Source organism: Streptopelia decaocto, assembly GCF_964273445.1.
Source record: "Streptopelia decaocto genome assembly, chromosome: 1".
Taxonomy (NCBI): domain Eukaryota; kingdom Metazoa; phylum Chordata; class Aves; order Columbiformes; family Columbidae; genus Streptopelia; species Streptopelia decaocto.
In genome coordinates this window covers 22,006,845-22,025,322 of record NC_138663.1, presented here as the reverse complement: position 1 = coordinate 22,025,322, position 18,478 = coordinate 22,006,845, and the positions used below count along the sequence as shown (strand labels likewise).

The following is an 18,478-nucleotide window of genomic DNA, read 5'->3' as shown; positions in this document are numbered from 1 at the left end:
AGAACCAAGTTAGCTGAGTTCTTTGGGAAATGTTTGGAAGTAGAAGTTTATCCTAACAATGTACAATGTTGCATACAATCACCTAGGATTTATTGTGCCTGTAAAGTCATTGTTTCCTTTAATAGTACCAGTTAAAATTTGTACAATTAGATAATACAGGTGATTAGCAATTAAATTGTAGCAAAATTTTCTTCTGAAATAATTAAAATATGTATCATTTTGCTGACATTAAACACGCAAGTGTCTATAAACAGCAGAAGCTTTAGAAAATGCTTCCCATTACTAGGTGATAAGCATTTTCTCAGACCAGTGTTGATTTTCCCAAGTATAAGCAAAAAGAAAAGACAGAGGTCAGCTGCTTCTGTAGGTAACTTAACAGTAATTGATATTTTAGACATGGAAAAATAACTGTGTTTGAAAGTAAGCCATGGTAAATACTGGCTCTGAAATACACTTATTACGTTATTTTCAGCAAGTCACCTGGTGCCTGAGACTGATTCTTATTCATGCGTGTAGGTTCTGTCAGTTTATGTGCCAATTTTAGTGAATAAAAATTGCAGAACTGAGCACTTAATTGCTTCGTCTCAATTACTTAAGTTAATAGCTTAATTAGAAAGATGGATTCTGGAGTTAATTACCCAGTTTGTGGTATTGAATATAAGAGTATGTTCTGTCAGAGCTAAATAATAGTAGGAGTTGTGCTCTAAAGTGAATATTAATTTCAGAAATGCACTCAGGTGCATTTCTGGCTCTGTTTCAAAGGGAAGGGGCTGATGGTGGCTCAGCTCTTCTTCAATTGAAATTCCTATGTCTCATTAGTTAAAGAACACTTGATTGTGTGTAACTCATCCCTTACACTGATGCTGGAGTATTAGGATGTGTATTCACGCACCTGAGTAAGCACTGGGCTGGCTGGTCGGTGTCTCAGCAGGATGAACCCGGGCTCCGTGACCCGCGGAAGCTGTTGGAGCAGGTGACACTTTGGCATGGAGCTGCCTGGGTCAGCAGGATCCTGAGCTCGCTGGTGGCACCAGGGGATCCTGGTCTCAGCAGAGCAGGGACACACCTCGCTCTGTCATCAGTGGGGGTTTGGTTTCCCCTCGGTTCAGCTGCTCACAACTGTTGTGAGGAGCACTCAGGGGTGGCCCAGCCCTGCTGATAAACAGTGTAAGGGTCTGGAACAAGGAGAGTGCCCTGGTGTTTTCTTTGGGTTTTCCCAGTTGATATACAGGTTTTGCGCGTAATCTCTGCTCATAAATAAGAAGGTGAATTCACTTCTAGAGTATGGAAGATAAGGTTTTAGAGTTCTTGCCCATCCTGGTCTGTAAGATCCCAGATAAATTGGTGTTAATCCTAACAAGTGAACAGCAGGCAATTATGGAGTAAGCTTTTCTCAGTATTTGAGCTTTAATGTTTTATGTAAAACAGCAGAGACCCCATGTAGCCATTGAAAGACTGCTTCAGGTCCCTGCTTTGGGAGTGCACCTGAGGCAATACTGTGGCCCAGGTGGGTATCCTGGCCACTAACCTGTCCCAGGGTGCAAATACCCACATCCAGTGTTGACAGCATGGGAAGGGGATTTACATCAGCTAGGAGTCAGCCCTACAGCTCCCTAGGCCACTCACAATAGCCAGTCAACATGGGCATCCAGATAAGAAAGGAATGAATTCCAAATTGGTAAGAAACTTTGGACAGAAGAATCACTGCAAGTGCTATCATTTATGCTAGAATCTAGTCTTCGTGGTTACCTTTCTTGAACTATCCAGCTCTGGATAAGTCAAAACAAGGAGGTTTTGAAGTGCGTCGTATCTCTGTTTGATCTGAAAACGTAGTGTGACATAAGTCTTTTCTGTATATAAAACCATCCATCTCAGAAGCTAGAAGACAAGTGACTTATACCTTCTTTCATCTCTAACTTCAAATCTTACCTTTTTTTTTTTCCTTTTTGTTTCGCAGTATATTCATTCAGCTGGAATCATCCACCGGGTGAGTTCACTCATCAGGATAATAAAAATGAATGACACATGTCCCTTTGTGCATCAAGTGTGTTACCAAGATAGTTATATTATACTTTAAAAGGTTGATATCGTGCTGGACTAACTCTGTCTGTTCTGCTACAGGACCTGAAGCCCAGCAACCTAGCGGTAAATGAAGACTGTGAATTGAGGGTAGGTATCATGCTGTTGTAATGAAGAATGCTGTAAAAGCTCTCAAGATTACAGTTTTCTGAGAAAACATTACCATTTTTATTTCTGATTCCATTAGTTTCCACTGTTTGCTACTGTTGTTCCCCTGGCATAGAAAGCCCATTTTCATGAACGTGTGTTTTCTCCCCAGTGTTAATTTAGTATGAACACAAAGATATTTGTAAAACATTCATCCCTAGTTCCTCAGAGATGGTACATAGGCTGATAATTTGGCCCATGAGTGAGTACTTAACTGAGTATATCTTGGAAGTTTGTCCTGTGATATGTATCTGCATCTGCCATGATTAGGTGAAGCCTTGTAACGACTTCCTTTTTTATATCTACCGAGTATACAGGCTAAATTCAATAATGATATGAAAAAAAAGATAACCACTGTTACCAGTTATGTCAGCAGGTACACTCAGAAAAAAATTCCCTGTAATCCCCTCTTCTCAAATGCTATTTTAATTTACATGTCTATATAAATACATACCTTTGTGTGTCTGTGTGATACATAATAAGCATGAGACTCTGGAGAAGAGGAAGATGTATTGTAGCTTGCTAAGCCTTTAAGCCTAAGAATGAGAAGTTTAGCATTTCTCCATGACAGCCAGAAACATCTTTCTCCCTGAGAGACTCTGATGTAATCACTTTATTCCAGCTGTGAGGGATTTAAGAAAAGATTCCAAATACTATGAGATCAGCAAAAAAACCCCAACAGTGAATAAGAGCAGTGCAGTTAGGTTCTCGCACTAATCCAGATCTGTGGTGAGAAACTGTAGTTCCTGTTTGGTTTAGCGACACTTGCAGATGCTCACCAGGTTTCATGATTATCCCTTTAATGTCTTTATGCATGTATGTTCAGCATCTGTGAAATTTTATGGGTCATCTGGGTCTGATCATGAACTCTAAAATGTGTGCTGTATTTTTGTACTGTAAGTAAAAGAGACCTTTGTGGGTTTTTTTCCTCTATTATTATGGTATCTGTGCACCTCACTGCCTAGCATTTGTTACATTGCTCTTTGCTTTGTGTATATTTATAGCTTTATTTCTTCTGATGCCAAATTATTTTCTAATACAACAAACTAGTGGTTATTTCCAAGTATGAACAAAAAGGAATTAGAGGAAAAAAAAAAAAGGAAAACGTGTGTGCACACATATGATAGAAGGGATCAGCCATTAAAGAAAAATATTGCCGAAACAATTGCATTAGTGTTATAGTTTCAAGCCGTTATTCATACCATGTTTACTTCACACTTTTATTTTTTCTTATTTAAGAAACAAATAATGCTTTAAAAGTGTATTAGAAGTGAAGATGTTAATATGTTATTTATATATCAATATTTTTCTTTAGGCTTTTTGTATCTTTAAATTGGATTATAACTGAAGAATTTTGAATGATACTCTTAAAATTGTCTTACTCCCAATGAAAAGGATTAGCCATCAGCTTAATAAATAATCCTGGATCTCATCACAGGAGGTTGCCATTGATCTTAATTCACATTTCTGTTTGAAGAGATGCTAACTAGCTTAGATGACTGTCTTAATGAATAGTGCTGAGGCACAGATTGTAGCCTTTTGCAACTGTGTCTCTTGGAGTTAGGAGTACCTTTTAGCTCCATAATTAATGGGAAGTAGACTAATAAAAAAACAGCAATGAAATGAGCAGGAAAAAATTTAGCTGAAATAGCTTACCATCAATATAAACTTAGCAAGGGAGAGCATATGGAGGGGAACTTTTTGCTATCAATCCTGTGAGTAGTGTGTGTATCTAAACAGAGTTTCTTTGTTGTTTTGGTGGGGGAGTTCTACCGAAAACAGATGGTATGTGATTTAAATCTACCTTGTTATGTAGGATATATGCTTCTCTCCTAATGGCATCAGAATGATGCATGATTTGGGTAAGTGCTACCTGTGTGCAACAGTGGTTAGGTAGCCGTGAGAGGGCAACAGCAGAAATTCTGTGGATTTGTGATCAGCTCATGTGCTCTTTCAGTGTTAATTGGCCAGCGGTGCTTGCTGTTGGCATTTTACACAAACGTTGCCACTTGGTAACGTTTCATTTTTATAGCAATAGTGCTCAATAGGCTCGTGGCAGTGGCAGCATCCTGATGCAGCCCCGTAGGCCGCAGGGCCACAGGAGGGAGAGCAGAGGAACTCGTCCACAGTATTGAGTGCTGAGGGACTTGGGCTGCTGGAGAAATGCAGAAATAAGTAAGGGAGGAAAATCAGTACCTGTAACAAAAGTGAAAAGGAATTTTTTGTTAATTCTTTTTTACCCTGTAGATTTTAGACTTTGGCTTAGCTCGACAAACCGATGATGAAATGACTGGATATGTTGCAACAAGATGGTACAGAGCTCCTGAAATTATGTTAAACTGGATGCACTACAATCAAACAGGTAAACTGTGAAGACTTGCGTTTTGCTACAGCTGGATATAATGATAGTTTTAAACGGACTGGCAACTCTGTTTGAGGATCTCTTTGATTCATTGTACACGTTTCTGTCTCCATTTTTTGGCAGTTGACATCTGGTCAGTTGGATGCATCATGGCAGAGCTACTGAAAGGGAAGGCTCTGTTTCCAGGAGATGATTGTATCCTTAACATAAAATGTATAAAATACTCTGTAAATCTTCCCTTTTTTTATATATATATAATTATTTGAGTGTTTCTATGGAAATGTTTTTGAGGTAATAAACTTTAAAACAGTAAACAATTTTTGCTAATCTTTCAGTTTAGTGTATATGACAGCTGAATATGAGACCCACTGGTAGGAATAAAAACAGTAACAGATGTTTCTAAACAAAGATAAGTTACATTTACTCTTTGTTGTGTATCAGTATTTAAATAATAACCTAGTTACAACAGAGCAGATTTCTTCCATGTGTGCATCTTACTGAAATAACATATGTTAAAACTGAAGCTGAGTAAAGGCAGTATTTTTTGATCAGCTAATATAATTTTTAAAAACAGAACTGCTTTCAGGCTGAAAGTTCCTAAAATAGGAACAAATTACCTTTTAGATAATAAGTGAATTAATAGGCATATTGCATCCTGTTATAAAAAATGCAGCAGTTTTAGAAATGCCACAGAAGCATTTTCTTCAGCGCTGTGCTGTGGTCCCTGCTGGAGCATCAGGGATTTCCATTGGTGTTTGCTGCCCTGGCAGGAGACAAAAAAGAGCCATAAAATAATAAAAGAAAACTGAAGAAAAACAGGCAACCAGGAATGAGGAAACAACTACATCAGAGCAGGAAAAGCTTTTAACATAAGAAACAGAGGCACATTCTTCTGTACCAAATGTTGACATTTCTCACTACTTTGAAACCCCTCCAAAAGCAAAGGTTTCTGCTAAAACTAAGATATTGCCAGGTGCAAAACAACATGACACTAGAATTGCCTGCAAGAGACAGCTGAGTGACCGGGTCTCCCCACTGGCCTTTCTATTGTGCTTAGCATCATTAGTCTCTGTTGTAACCACAGGCATTGTCCAGATGTTTATCATCTGGATGGTGACTGCTTCAGACTGCTGGATTACATGATATGTGGTATTTGGAAAAATCAATACATGTAGTTTTCAAGAAATAAGATGGTTTTTACCATTATATTGTCTACAATTCTGTGATTACATCGGTTTAAATAAAGCTGTAAAATAACCTTGAGTCTCTGGAGGAAAGGTAATGTACTTTACAGGGCATATATGACAATGAAAAATGAACATTTTAAAATTTTTAGTCTTGAGAGTGATATAAAACAGATTTTTAAAGCTGCCAAATGAGAATTTTCCACTTACCAGCCCTCAGGTTAGTAATCTAGCCTTATGTGCTATAATAGGCAGTTCTTCCGAAATCCTTCAGATCACTGAAACGTAAATGTGCTATTAAAAGTAAGCTTCAGAGGAATATGTTAAATGGGGAACAGGGACAGGGAAGCTATATTTTGTATGCACCTTTCTCACATACAAGCACACCTGACAGAGATTCCTCTAGTACAAACAGAGAATTTGACACTCCAGGACTAGGCTTCAGCAGGTATGAATTGGTGTCCTTCCATGGACTACGATGGAATTGTCTTGCTGAATAGTATTAAATATCTTAACGATCTGCATGAAAGCTCATTAATTGTTTAAACCCAGAAGGACCGTGTGCTGTTTTTATTTCCCTGAAATAATGCAGATATTGATCAACTAAAGAGAATAATGGAAGTTGTGGGCACACCCAGCCCTGAACTTCTGAAGAAGATATCATCAGAACACGTGAGTTCACAGCTTTATTTGGTTAACTGACTTTCTATCTTTTTTCTAGTTGGCATCATATGTCACTGGTTGTGTTACACAGATACTCTGATTTGAAAATGGGCAAACATATCAAAGTGATGTCTCTTTTTTTTTTTTTTTTTTTGTCAGTAGACTGGCATGATTTAAAAATATATTATTTTTAGAGGTATCCAAATGTCTTAACTGTCAGCTGGATTATTTTTTATACTTGTTCTCATGTACTCAGTTTTTGAAAGGAGTTTTGCACTTGGTCGGCATGATCTTTTATTTTACTGCTATACTGAAAATAAAAAAATTCCAAGTTACAGTCAGCTCAGAGCATTATATTTTTGTTATTGAATCTGATGTCTCTTTAACTTCTATGCTTTCTGTTGTTGTAAGGGATCTAATCAGATATATCAGAATCAAATAATGTGTGTTCTGCATAAACGCTCTTATTTGGATCCCTAATTTGAAATTCATATTTATTCATGTTTTTGAATTCTTGTGTGAGGTTCACTTTCATGATAATATCTGTAGTTAAAGGTGTGATTTTTCAACTCTGTGTGACTTCTTTAAGATAGTAATCTAGTACATTAACAATTCCCACTTTGTTGTTCTGCTAAAGCTACACTTAAAGGATTCACTTCAAGCAATAGCCATGGATATCCAGCTGAGGAATGAGATGTGGTGTTGATTGACAAAGGCAGGTGATGGCCACAATGTAAAAATTCAGATAAACAACAGCACACAGAAACCTCCTGAGCTGAAGCTTTTTTCTTAAACATTTTCTATATAGACCTCAGTCTAATACTAATGGCTAATTTTTCAGCTCATGTGTGTATATTGATAGGGTTTCTTTGAATTTAATACACCAGTGGGTTAAGTAAGCAGGAACAGTAGGAGAGCCAGAGCAATGCTGTACTTCTGGAAGGTCCCAGCATAAGGAAACCTCATCAGTGCAGGTCAACGCGCAGCCTGAGAGGTTGTGGGTACCAGCACCTGGGGATGGCCAGGGCAGGAGGAGGATCAGTCCTTGTGCCAAGGCTTGGATCCATCAGCAAATCTTGGACTGTGCTGTCCTAAACCTAAGCCCTTGTATAGCCTTGATGTCTTATTGAGATCCTACGGCTTTTGCAGTAACGAGTTTGCAGTAGTGTATACAAACGTCTGGCTTGCCCACAAGTAGTCAGTTTGTGAGCTTTTTGATTATGAGATTAAGCACCTTAAATATTTACTGGAGATAGTATCTGCTTTTGTGTTTAATTTTGTAGTGTTTCAGAGCAAACCTCAGTGAGCTACTGAGATCCCTAAACTGTTTTACTGGGGTTAATTATACCTTTAGAGCATAGAGAGAACACAAAAAGCAAGTTAATGAATGGGAGTGTTGCGAGGTCACCTCTGGGCTGCTGCTGCCTGGTTGGAGGAGCTACTTGGAGATACTTGCTTCTTGCAAGGGAGTATCTATTCTGTTCTGTCATTCTAGTTCTTCTTTACCTTATAGTTTGGCCTTATTGTTTAGATATTTCTTAATGCAATTTGCAGTCCTGGACAGTTTTTCCCATCCTCTTAACAGCAAGATCAGAGGCTCTCTGAAATGCCAAGCCTATTCTCAGTTATAAATGGAGGATTAAGGAACTGGAAACTAAAAGATCAACCTCATGGGGTATTTCAACACAAGTTACTGAGCTGATTTGTTGGTCTTTTGGAGTAATATAGGTTTAAACAGTGATTGCATTTCATTATTTTCAGGATAATTTAAATGTTTAGATTCTATTGGTTGGGTTTCTGTGATGAATATATAAGCAGAGGGGATGAGTTGGTAGGTGTACTTTGATAGGTCTATGTTGTTTTCAAAGGACTTCTGGACAAGGTTGGAGATAATTCTGAGGGTATGTTGTTCAGTCATGTTTGGATTAGTGATGTTAATTGATGTCCATTCAGGAACAAATAATCCACAAATCCACAGATGTTTGTCGTAAGATAAATTTACATCTTGTTTCTACTCTAGTCCGTATCTTCCGTGCAAGAATGAGTGACAGCTCTCTTTGGCTCTGCTGTTCATACATATGTATAAACTAATGCCCTGGAAGACTTAACTCTGATGGGAGCTGCACACCAACTTGAGGAGCATAAAATAGGTGGAGCAAAGCCTGTGTTTGACTAGTCTTTAAACACTGTTCTCTTCATGACTAGCTACAGCTGCTAAGAAAAATAATAATCCTCTTAGAAAGCTCTGCTGTCAGCCCCCATAATGAAGAGGAAAAATGCTAATATAGTTTTAACAGGTGGGGACGTAACACATGAGGATTTGCTTCTCTTAGTAAGACTCTGGAATGTGTCACTAATGGTAGTCTAGAATTATGTTAGAATATGCTTACATCTCTTAAAAAGGCCAAAAAAAAATAGATTAGCCTCATTAAATTAGAACACAGTTTGAAAAGAGACTGCTTTGTAATGATTTAAAATAACTTTATATCAGTTCATTGTAGCTGCGGAAATTAAGATGATGTCAGAGAAAACTGTAGAGAACAGGGTCTGTTGCCCAAGCGTGGCTGTAGGATTGCACAGATGACCTGTCAGAGCATTTTATAATCACTTCATGATGCACCGAGGTGGTCAATCCTGCAGATAGTTCCAGTTCTCAGTCTCATATCTCCCGTGAAGCCATGGAGCTGCCCAGTGTGAACACCTTTGTTTCCTGTGCAGTCTTCAGCAGGCCAAGGATGCTTAGCTGGCCTCCTGCAGATAGTCTCCTTCTAACAGGATTGCCAAGTGTGCGAGGAGATGTCCCTGTAACACAAGCATGTTTTTAAAGGATTGAGGTTTGTTCAAAGACCAGCTGAGTTTTCTATGGATTTGGGGACAGCCATTTGCCTCTTATTTACCTGTTCCATTTCAGAACTCCCTGTTCTGTCCAACTCCAGCCCTCATGACCAGCATTCAACCTCTTCTCTTGCTGATAAATGTTCGCCTGTCTACTTCAGCCAAGAAATTTGTGACTTACCTAATGTCAGACTCCATGCTGACATTGTAGGTCCAGTATGAGGGCAGCCCTTTCCTACCTGAGTTTGGATCAGTCTTTCACAGCTGTGATGACAAGCCAAGCTATAAATTCTGTTAAATATTTGAATATCTGTGCCATGCGAGTATCAGGATTTATTCTTTGGTTAGTGAAGCTACTGTTCGGCAGAAGAGAGGAGGGAAGAACGCAGATTGGATGATACCACTTTGCTGAGGGTAACTGATAGATTATTTAGGTTGCAGTTTCTGGCTGAATGTTACCTGCTCGTGTTCCCTGGAGATATATTGCATTGAACCAGTAAGCGTAGCTGAAAACTGTGTGCTAACACATAAACCTTAGAGGAAAATATACCTCTTGCTTATTGTGCAATATACAGGAGTGAGTTTAAAACAAAGTCATACATTATGTTTTTATGTAAATAAGGTTTCCCATGTATAAAAAAACATAATGAATATTACATCTGTTTTTTTAGAGTTGATATGGTTACTGCTGGGCAAAAATTAACCTCTCTGCATGTGGTATGTATATTGATTTATTTCTAGGCAAGAAAATACATTGAATCTCTTCCACATATGCCTCAACAGGATTTGAAAGCAGTATTCCGTGGGGCAAACCCACTAGGTAAGAAAGTCAGACGGATATAGTTTATATCTTTCACTAACACAGGAACTCGAGCTTTCCTTTGCCATATCATCCCACATAATAATGATCAGACCAGTGAGAAAAGCATTGCTTAAGCTTTCATCCCGAGACTGTTTTCTCTTCATGAAGCCTGTGTTTTTTTGTTTCTGGTGGAGATTATGGGAACCTCCTAAAGGAAAATATTCTGTGGATAAAAAGCAAAAGCCAGCTATATATAGCAGGAATAAATAAATGTCGTGGGGTCTAGACTAGAGACATCAGTTCTGGCTCAGGAAGGCCATGGGCTGTAAATTGCTGGTGAGCAGAAGAATGTACCAGGAAGTGAAGCTGTTAGAATGACCCTTTTGAGTATTATTTCCTAGAAATGTATTAGCCATTGTTGATACCGGATACTGGGCTAGACAGACCTTTAGTCTGATCCTGCACAATTGTTTTTATGTCTAACCAATTGGCTCTGCCTGCGCAAAAGAGATGTTTCTCTGAACGGTTTCTTATGACATGGCAAAGGAGACATTTGAGTCACTGGAGTCATCTTGCTCCAGTGCCTGGTCGGTTCCATTGAGTGCACATTAAAATACTGAAGATAGGGAAGTATTATGAGTTAAAATGTTTTGAATTCTTTCTGTGTTAAAAGACTATTTTATTTTTACAAATACAAGTAGCTGTGAACTGTTTATAAAGAAAAAAAGGATTTACTTGCATGAGGTACATGACAGCATACTACGTATTAATATCATAAAGGCAAATTAATCACAGTGCTTATATAAAAGCACTGAAAATTTCTATTTCATATTTTAAATAGTTATTATAAACTTTCCATTTAAAAGCAATTTCAGTCTTACAGATCTTTCTTTTTTCTAATATTTTGCAACTGTTGACTTCAAACTTATTTTCTTTATGCTGGGTCCTGTAAAGTTGCTTTGCAGTTTTTATCTGATCATTTCATTGGTGCAACTAATTTAAAATTGGGAATGTGAGATTACACTTTTAATTACTTCAAGTAATTTAAATTAAGCATATGATGCACAAGACAGGATATTTAAATTTTAAGCACAGAGGTCTTTTCAGAATTAAGGCATTGGATGTCAGTAAAGGTGAATCTGATAACAAATGGACTGTAATGGCTCCAGCAGGGGGATTGGACTGGATGATCTTTCGAGGTCCCTTCCAATGCCTAACATTCTGTGATTCCGTGACCTGTGTGCACACTGTAAGCAAACCAGAAGCTTCCTTCAGCTCTGAGAATTGTACTCACAGTATAAAATCTTCAAAACTTGTTTGGTATATTGCCTAAATTTCATGGGTTTGCCAACAATGTTAACTGTGTTTATGGTGAGTGAGAACAGATTGTGTGTAAACAGTTGTGTTCTCTTTTACTTCTAGACAATCTCTTCTGGCATTGAACCATGTTTCTCTTTTTCCCATAGCTGTAGATCTTCTTGAGAAGATGCTTATACTAGACAGCGATAAAAGAATTACTGCCTCAGAAGCACTTGCACATCCATATTTTGTACAGTATCATGACCCAGACGATGAACCTGAAGCCGAGCTGTATGACGAGTCAATAGAGAATAAGGAGCGAACCATAGATGAATGGAAAGGTAACAGAATTACGTGTGGTAGTTAATACACACAGCAGGACAAAACTTTACTTAAGTGACAGTTTTCCTCTGTTTCTAACCAGAGCAATTTGAATGCTTAAGCCTCAGGTAAACAAGATAAGTCCACCTGTATGCATGTGGGAGGGGAGGTATGGAAAGGGTTGTGTTTCCTCTCTGGATTTTGCTCCCTTTCCCTGGTCTATCATCTCACTACATTCTCTGTAGTGGGTTTACTCTTAACTAAAAGGTGATGTGAGTTAGCAGGTAACCACGCATTCTGTCTTAGTTTTAGTTTTCTAGGTCAGATTCTCAGCTAAAGTAGCTGTCCTACGGTAAGTGACACTATTTGGGATTCTGATCTAGCTTTGTTCACCACCGAAAATGGAAGTTTTTTAGACAAATGTGTATTTAGCTAATCATTTTTCATGTAGCCACGTAATTGGGATTAGTAGATAAACCATGCTGTTGATCCTGTTTGAGATGAGAGTTGATGATTTTACTTTGGAGTGACACCCTAAAAACCCATTCTTGAGAAATATTGCAACAACCTTTTTTTATTAGTTAATTCCGTGCTTGCATCATGATCCTATTGCACTACAGTATCACGGAAGAAACATGGCTAAATGTTTAAGTTGCAAGTGTACTGAAAAGTACAGTTTAATTTCATCATTGTCTGATGAGGACATGTTCTGCTAAAAATTCCTTACTAGACATTTTAAATTGAGATTAATGTTCTAGAAAACTTATTGTTCCTGTTTATCAATAAAGTCCTTTCCTTGGCTTAAGATCAAATATGTATTCTAAAAATAAATGTTCTTCTGTTTCTATTTGTATAGTCTATAACTTTTACTCCAGAAAGGTTTGCTTAATAAAATCAACATAGTAGGTTTATGATGAAAAATACTGACCTCTCATGTCTTACTCATGCCCTTCCACTTGTGCCATGTTTTATCCTGGGCATTACAGGGGAGAGAAGCAGTCTGACTATAGCAAATACATCTTGAAGAAAAATAGGAGTGGGGTCATGGGTCTCTCTACAATAAAACAACCTCCTAGAGCCCTGGAAAGGGTTTTCTAGAAGCCTAGTGTATCTGTACAAACAAGAAGGGTTGACTGGTATCACTTATTCCTTCCACATGCTCTCCTCTGCAAAACCTGGCAGCATGCACCACCACCCGTGCTTCTTGTTTATTGAGAGGCATGTTCAATTTGCTGCTGTACTTACCAGTGGGCAATTTTTTTCTGCTACTTTTTCAGTTGACTGAGTCCTTAACAGGAAAGTTGAACAATTTCCGAGTCACGAAGCTGATTTCTGTTTGTGATGAAACTCCGTTGAAATTATTTCAGGAGCAATCTTAGCTTAACACTTTCTGAACTGAGATGAGGACATGGAGGTGAATTCTCTAGGAAGGGCAGTATCACATTTTTCTACATGACTGTCCTTGCTGGAACTACAGGTCAAATTCCTTATTTATACTGGGGCCGGGGGGTGAGGAAAAAAGGCTTGAGACAAAAATCTCAAAACTGTCACAGGACATGCAACCATTCCTCCTGGCCATATTTTTATTTTGGCAAGTGTACTTTTCAAGGATAGTATGTGTCACTTTTGAGCAAGATGACGTGGTCACCATTTGCATAAAATTTTTGTATTGTTGATGAAATATTGACCTGGTTTCTCAAGGTATCAATGGCATATTTCCCCTCTTTTTCTGTTCAAATTAAAAATCAGTGGTGCTTGATCCTAAGGGAGACAGACTGAGCAAAGTAAACTGAGATTTCAGACACCTTGTCTTATACATTATGCACTGAAGACTTTTGTTGGCCTCCATTGTGCACTAGGTGCCCAAGCTCATAATTTCTTTCTGGCGTGTTTAATCAGTTAGAAAATATTTCAAAATTCTAGAGGCCAGGAGTATGCTATTCAGAGTTGAATGCTATGTGCTGTCTCTCCTTAGCTGCTGCTCCGCTTGCACATACCTCATACACTCTCAGCTGAGCAGGTGGCATGAGAACTGGGTAAGAAGCTTCATAACCATACAATGCATAGCGAGCGGGAATAATTTCTGATACAGTCCCAGGCATCCAATTTCATCCGAGTTCCGTCAGGACCGCTCCAGCTCCTACCTGTGCTTTGGCCTGTGGCTACTTCATAGCTGCAGATCAACCACTGAGTCACCTAACGAATCGCTCAGCCCCAGGGGTTCTGCATGCAGAATTTCTTCCAGAGAAATCCTTCACTGGGGCTGGCGCCCTGGTCACTGTACAACATGCTACAGCATAAAACAACCAGAGTGTATGCAAGATTCAGCCCAAAGATTTTTACATACTTTTTAGAGGAGTGCGAGGTCTGCTTGCCTGTGTAGCAGCTGTCTCAGACAGATCTATTTAGTAGACAAACTAATAGGCACAAGTTTGATACGATTTAAACATCTGTGTTTGGAAAACAGATCTGGAAGTTAGCCATATATTTATGTGTGAACAGGATTTGGTCCTTTAAAATACAATATCTAACTTGAGAAAATACATAGGAGGCAGCTATGGACATCATAGTCCATTACTGTGGAAGGCACAAAATGGGACATGACTGTCAGCAAGAAAAGATAAAGGGCTATTCCTAAAGCAGGGTAAAATAGCAAGGAATCCATGTTCCTAGTTAAGCCTTTCTTGATGAAAATAGAACTGTTACATGCTTCTAAGACAAAAGAACTTTTTTTTTTTTTAAGAGTACCTTAAGTTTACAATAAAATATATATACTAAAAAACTAGATCCCAAGGCACTCGCACAGAATTGCAAGGGATTTATGTTGAAGGCAATTGACTGAGAGATGATAAAGAACAATCTGCAGTTACAAGCGTACGTTTTAAAACCTGTTTGTGTGCTGTTGAAAATTCCATTTTCCATTACATTTTGTCTTTTATTATGTCATTTTGGCAGGACATCTGACAGCATAATTGATGTTTCCATTTCAGGACCTGTGTTTTAGTAATTAGCTGGAAGGGATGGACATATTGTACAATAACAGTATTTGTGAGTCTTAATTTATAATCTGAGGTTAACAGAAGGATTCCTGGTGAATTCGGTCTGTTTTTGGATCACGATTCTAAAGAGGCTGGAATTATAAACTACAAGTCACATGCATCCATAGACCTGTTTTGTCTAGAATGCTTTTCTTTTGAACAGAATATCGCTTAATTATTCTCTCTCTGTTACACTCTCTCTACAGAACTTACCTATGAAGAAGTGATCAGCTTTAAACCCCCCGACTTGAAAATGGATAGCCTGGAGATAGAACAGTGAACACGGGCAGTTCTGTCTTGCTTTGCTGCACTATGAAGACTGTTAAAATATAACCGTACAATTTAACCTGTGGTCAGATGTAGATTTTACTATCCAAAGATTCTGGAGATGCGGCAGAACAGTTGCGTTATACAGGAGCCAGATGTTGTCTGGTTTTGGTGGGGGTTTATTTGCCTTGCAGTATGAATGTATTCCCAACTCACAAAGGGTGATGAACTGCTTCATTCTGACAAAATTATGCACTGAGTTCTGTTGCGCTGTGTGTTCTGCATGTTTCATTTTATCAGTTGTATTGCCAAAATAAAGATGACTTTTTAAATTAATTTTTAAATTGTACATTTAAAGCATGAATGTGTACAAACATAAACAGAGAAGTCCATACAAGCAATCAGTTTTTTTCCTGGCATTTTATCTGTCCATTTTCATATTATTTATAGCTAGTGCCTTTATGAAGAGAGGGCGTGGTAGTGAGATAGACAGAATATGCATATGTAGTCATATCTGTGGTTGTCTTACAAATTTACTGGATGTCTCTCAATCGATCTTAACATCAGTTAAAAGTCAGTAAAAATAAATCTTTGTCTTCTGTTGCCATTTTAAGCGTCTGTTCTCATTATTTTCCCTGTGTATATTTTTTTTAATCTGCACAGTGCCAGGTTGTGAGACCGTTTTAGTTCCCGATGGTTCCCCTGACCACGCCATCAGCCGAGTGCTGGTGAATTTGCCCTGAAGGCACTGTGGCAGATCTCTGCAGCCTCCCACAAGCTTCAGCAAACGCAGTGACTGATGACAGTGCAAGAGTGTTCAGTTCACAGCCTTGAATTCAATATTCCTTATTGTCTTATTTTCCTTCACATAATCCTTGGGAAAATAATCTGATAAACTGCCATTGGAAGACAAGACAAAACAAGAAGAGTTAAGTATTTGTTTGTGAATAAAGGCTTTCCAGCTCTGAAAAGCTGAAAAATTAAATAATACATTGCAAGATACAGTGGATATCTGAATGTCTCAAAGAATTTAATTTATCTCCTTTCACCACTGAAGGCATAATACTGAAACAGGAATACCCTTTGGCATGAGGCCCTTTGTGTACTGGCTGTGTCTGTCTATGTACTTGTGGTTCACAGTTGTTCATTGTTGTTCATTTTTGTGTCTCGTTCTCGCTCTGTCAGAGTCTCATTTTGGAGGCTGGCTTTTTATATTATTTAGGTTTTCTGCAACTTTTGTCATTAGGATTCAATTGTACAGCTATTACATGAGGTAATGAATTCTACTGCATTTATTTACCTTCCTCTGTATCTTTTCTATGTAAAAAGAGAAGCTTTTTCTTAATAAACAGATTTAGAAAAATGAAGTCCAAGAACTTTGATTTTTCAGAGATACTTGACACAGTGTTTCATGTCTCCTTTCAGAAACAGAAATAAGCATTCCACCTAGAAAACGTGCTCCTGGTTTGTGGATTGAGTGGTGGGCTGGTGCTGGTAATGTTGGCCAGTTATCTGATATTGCATCCAGTAGAATTCACCATTTGTATTCAGCTTTCTGCAAGGTATATTAATCTGAAAGTAAATGCTTGTGTAGGTTTCCTGCAAGTCCTCTGAATAATTGCCAGGCCATCATTACTCTGGCTTCCTATGAAGCAAGGTGAGGCCTGTAATGGCCATGCAACGACTGAATTTCATGCTGACTAAAATAGGTGAAAAAGTTGTAAATCCTTAAATGACTTGTCTGACTGTTTAATGAAAATAATCACTTACCCATGTCTGAAACGTGTTTTTGGTTTGTTTGTTTACCAGTTAACAGAAAAGTAGCCTAGTGCTTTATTTTCTCTGAAATCTGATAATGAGCTTGGCTAGCCTGTTCTGCAGCTCTCTTCCAGCCGGAATGGCAGGGATGAAATAAAGACATTTCACAAGAACCCTCTGCATCCAACAACAATTAATTTAGTGTGGGATTTGTCCCATCATTTGTTTAATCTGGTTTCCTGGCTATGAGGGTGGCCATCGCCAAATGTTTCAAAGGATGTGTAAAACTCTGTGGTAGGCAAAGATCAGACTGTCTGCTCTTACTGTAACTTTGATACTTGAGGTAGAAAGACAAAGTTTTATATTACAAAATTTGTTCTTCTGGCAACTTTGAATCTTCTTTAACTGGACAGTTCCATGCAAAGATGTGTTTTTTTGTAGCAGATAAATTATGTAGGAAGAATCCAGTCATAGCCACATTTAAACTAATCGAAAGTGACAGTAATGGGTCACAAGAGCTCAGCTATTTTTAATGAATCATAGAATTGTTTGAGTTGGAAGGGACCTTAAAGATCACCTAATCCAAACTCCTGCCGTGAGCAGGGACACCTTCCACTAGATAAGTTACTCACAGCCCCATCCAGCCTGGCCTTGTACACTGCCAGGGATGGGGCATCCACAGCTTCTCTGGGCAGCCTGTTGCAGTGCCCCACCACCCTCATGGGGAAGAATTTCTTCCTTCTATTCAGTCTAAATCTACTGTCTCTCAGTTTAAAGCCATTACTCCTTGTCCTATCACTACATGCCTTTGCAAAAAGTTCTTCCCCAGCTTTCTTGTAGGTCCCTTTTAAGTACTGGAAGGCTGCTATAAGGTCTCCCTGAAGCCTTTTCTTCTCCAGGCTGAACAACCCCAACTGTCTCGGTCTCTCTTCATAGGAGAGGCTCTCCAGCCCTCTGATCATCTTTGTAGCCTCCTCTGGACTCGCTCCAACAGGTCCATGTCCTTCTTATGTCAAAACTCATAAATCATCTCATTTTAATGTCAAAGAAAACAGCAGGGAGAGAGACATCCTTTTCCTAGATTTGCAAAATAAAGGTGATTTCCTAGAGCTCAAACGCCACTAATTAAAGAATTCTTCTAGAACAGGTAGCTGACTCCCTTGTGGTAAGCCAACGTGGGACTGCAATGTGGTAAATTTATCAGTTTACAACAGCAGGACAGGGTAATTGGAAAGCCAGTACCCCACTGGGACAGAGAGGTGGAGGGCTTAGCACTAATCATGCTTATCATTTAAGCACAGATGGAAAAAAACGTTTGTTAACCAACACAATCAGGCAAGAAGGTAAACATCTAGGAGTAAGAGCTTTGTAATGCTCAGTGAACCTCTAAGACAGATCACTTAAAACCACATTTTACAGAATAAATAAATATAAAAGTATGGATTTTATTTTATAAAAATGTATTTGCTAAAAATATCTTTAATGAAGGCATTGTTTAGATGGACCAAATTTTATTTGCAAAATTAGTAGTGGAGTCTGCTTATACGGTGGGCTTTTCATCTCCTGACATGACTACACAATTACAACCGTGCTTTTGTAGATCCTTTATGCATTGCACATATGTTTGATGAGAGCGCCATAGGTTTTAGTTCATGCTGAATGAGGGTGCTGTCATCCCTGACCGCCTGTGGACCACAGAAGGGATGCTCAGAGGAGCACAGCT

At 38.5% G+C, this 18,478-nt stretch overlaps 1 protein-coding gene across 4 annotated transcripts in view; it reads left to right on the top strand.

Moving 5' to 3' along the window:
• Positions 1-16,364, top strand: part of MAPK11 (mitogen-activated protein kinase 11) — a 34,168-nt gene extending 17,804 nt beyond the window's left edge. The window contains exons 5-13 of one of the 4 annotated variants that reach the window (XM_082063417.1): positions 1,958-1,987; positions 2,122-2,169; positions 4,474-4,588; positions 4,712-4,801; positions 6,365-6,444; positions 10,012-10,090; positions 11,539-11,712; positions 14,937-15,016; positions 15,661-16,364. In XM_082063417.1, coding sequence (XP_081919543.1) covers positions 1,958-1,987; positions 2,122-2,169; positions 4,474-4,588; positions 4,712-4,801; positions 6,365-6,444; positions 10,012-10,090; positions 11,539-11,712; positions 14,937-15,010 — 690 coding nt within the window. In that variant the 3' untranslated portion in view covers positions 15,011-15,016; positions 15,661-16,364. Of the gene's footprint in view, positions 1-1,957; positions 1,988-2,121; positions 2,170-4,473; positions 4,589-4,711; positions 4,802-6,364; positions 6,445-10,011; positions 10,091-11,538; positions 11,713-14,936 lie in introns of all 4 variants that reach the window. The other 3 variants (XM_082063416.1, XM_082063418.1, XM_082063419.1) reach the window with 3 other exon arrangements.
• Positions 16,365-18,478: the final 2,114 nt, after the last annotated feature.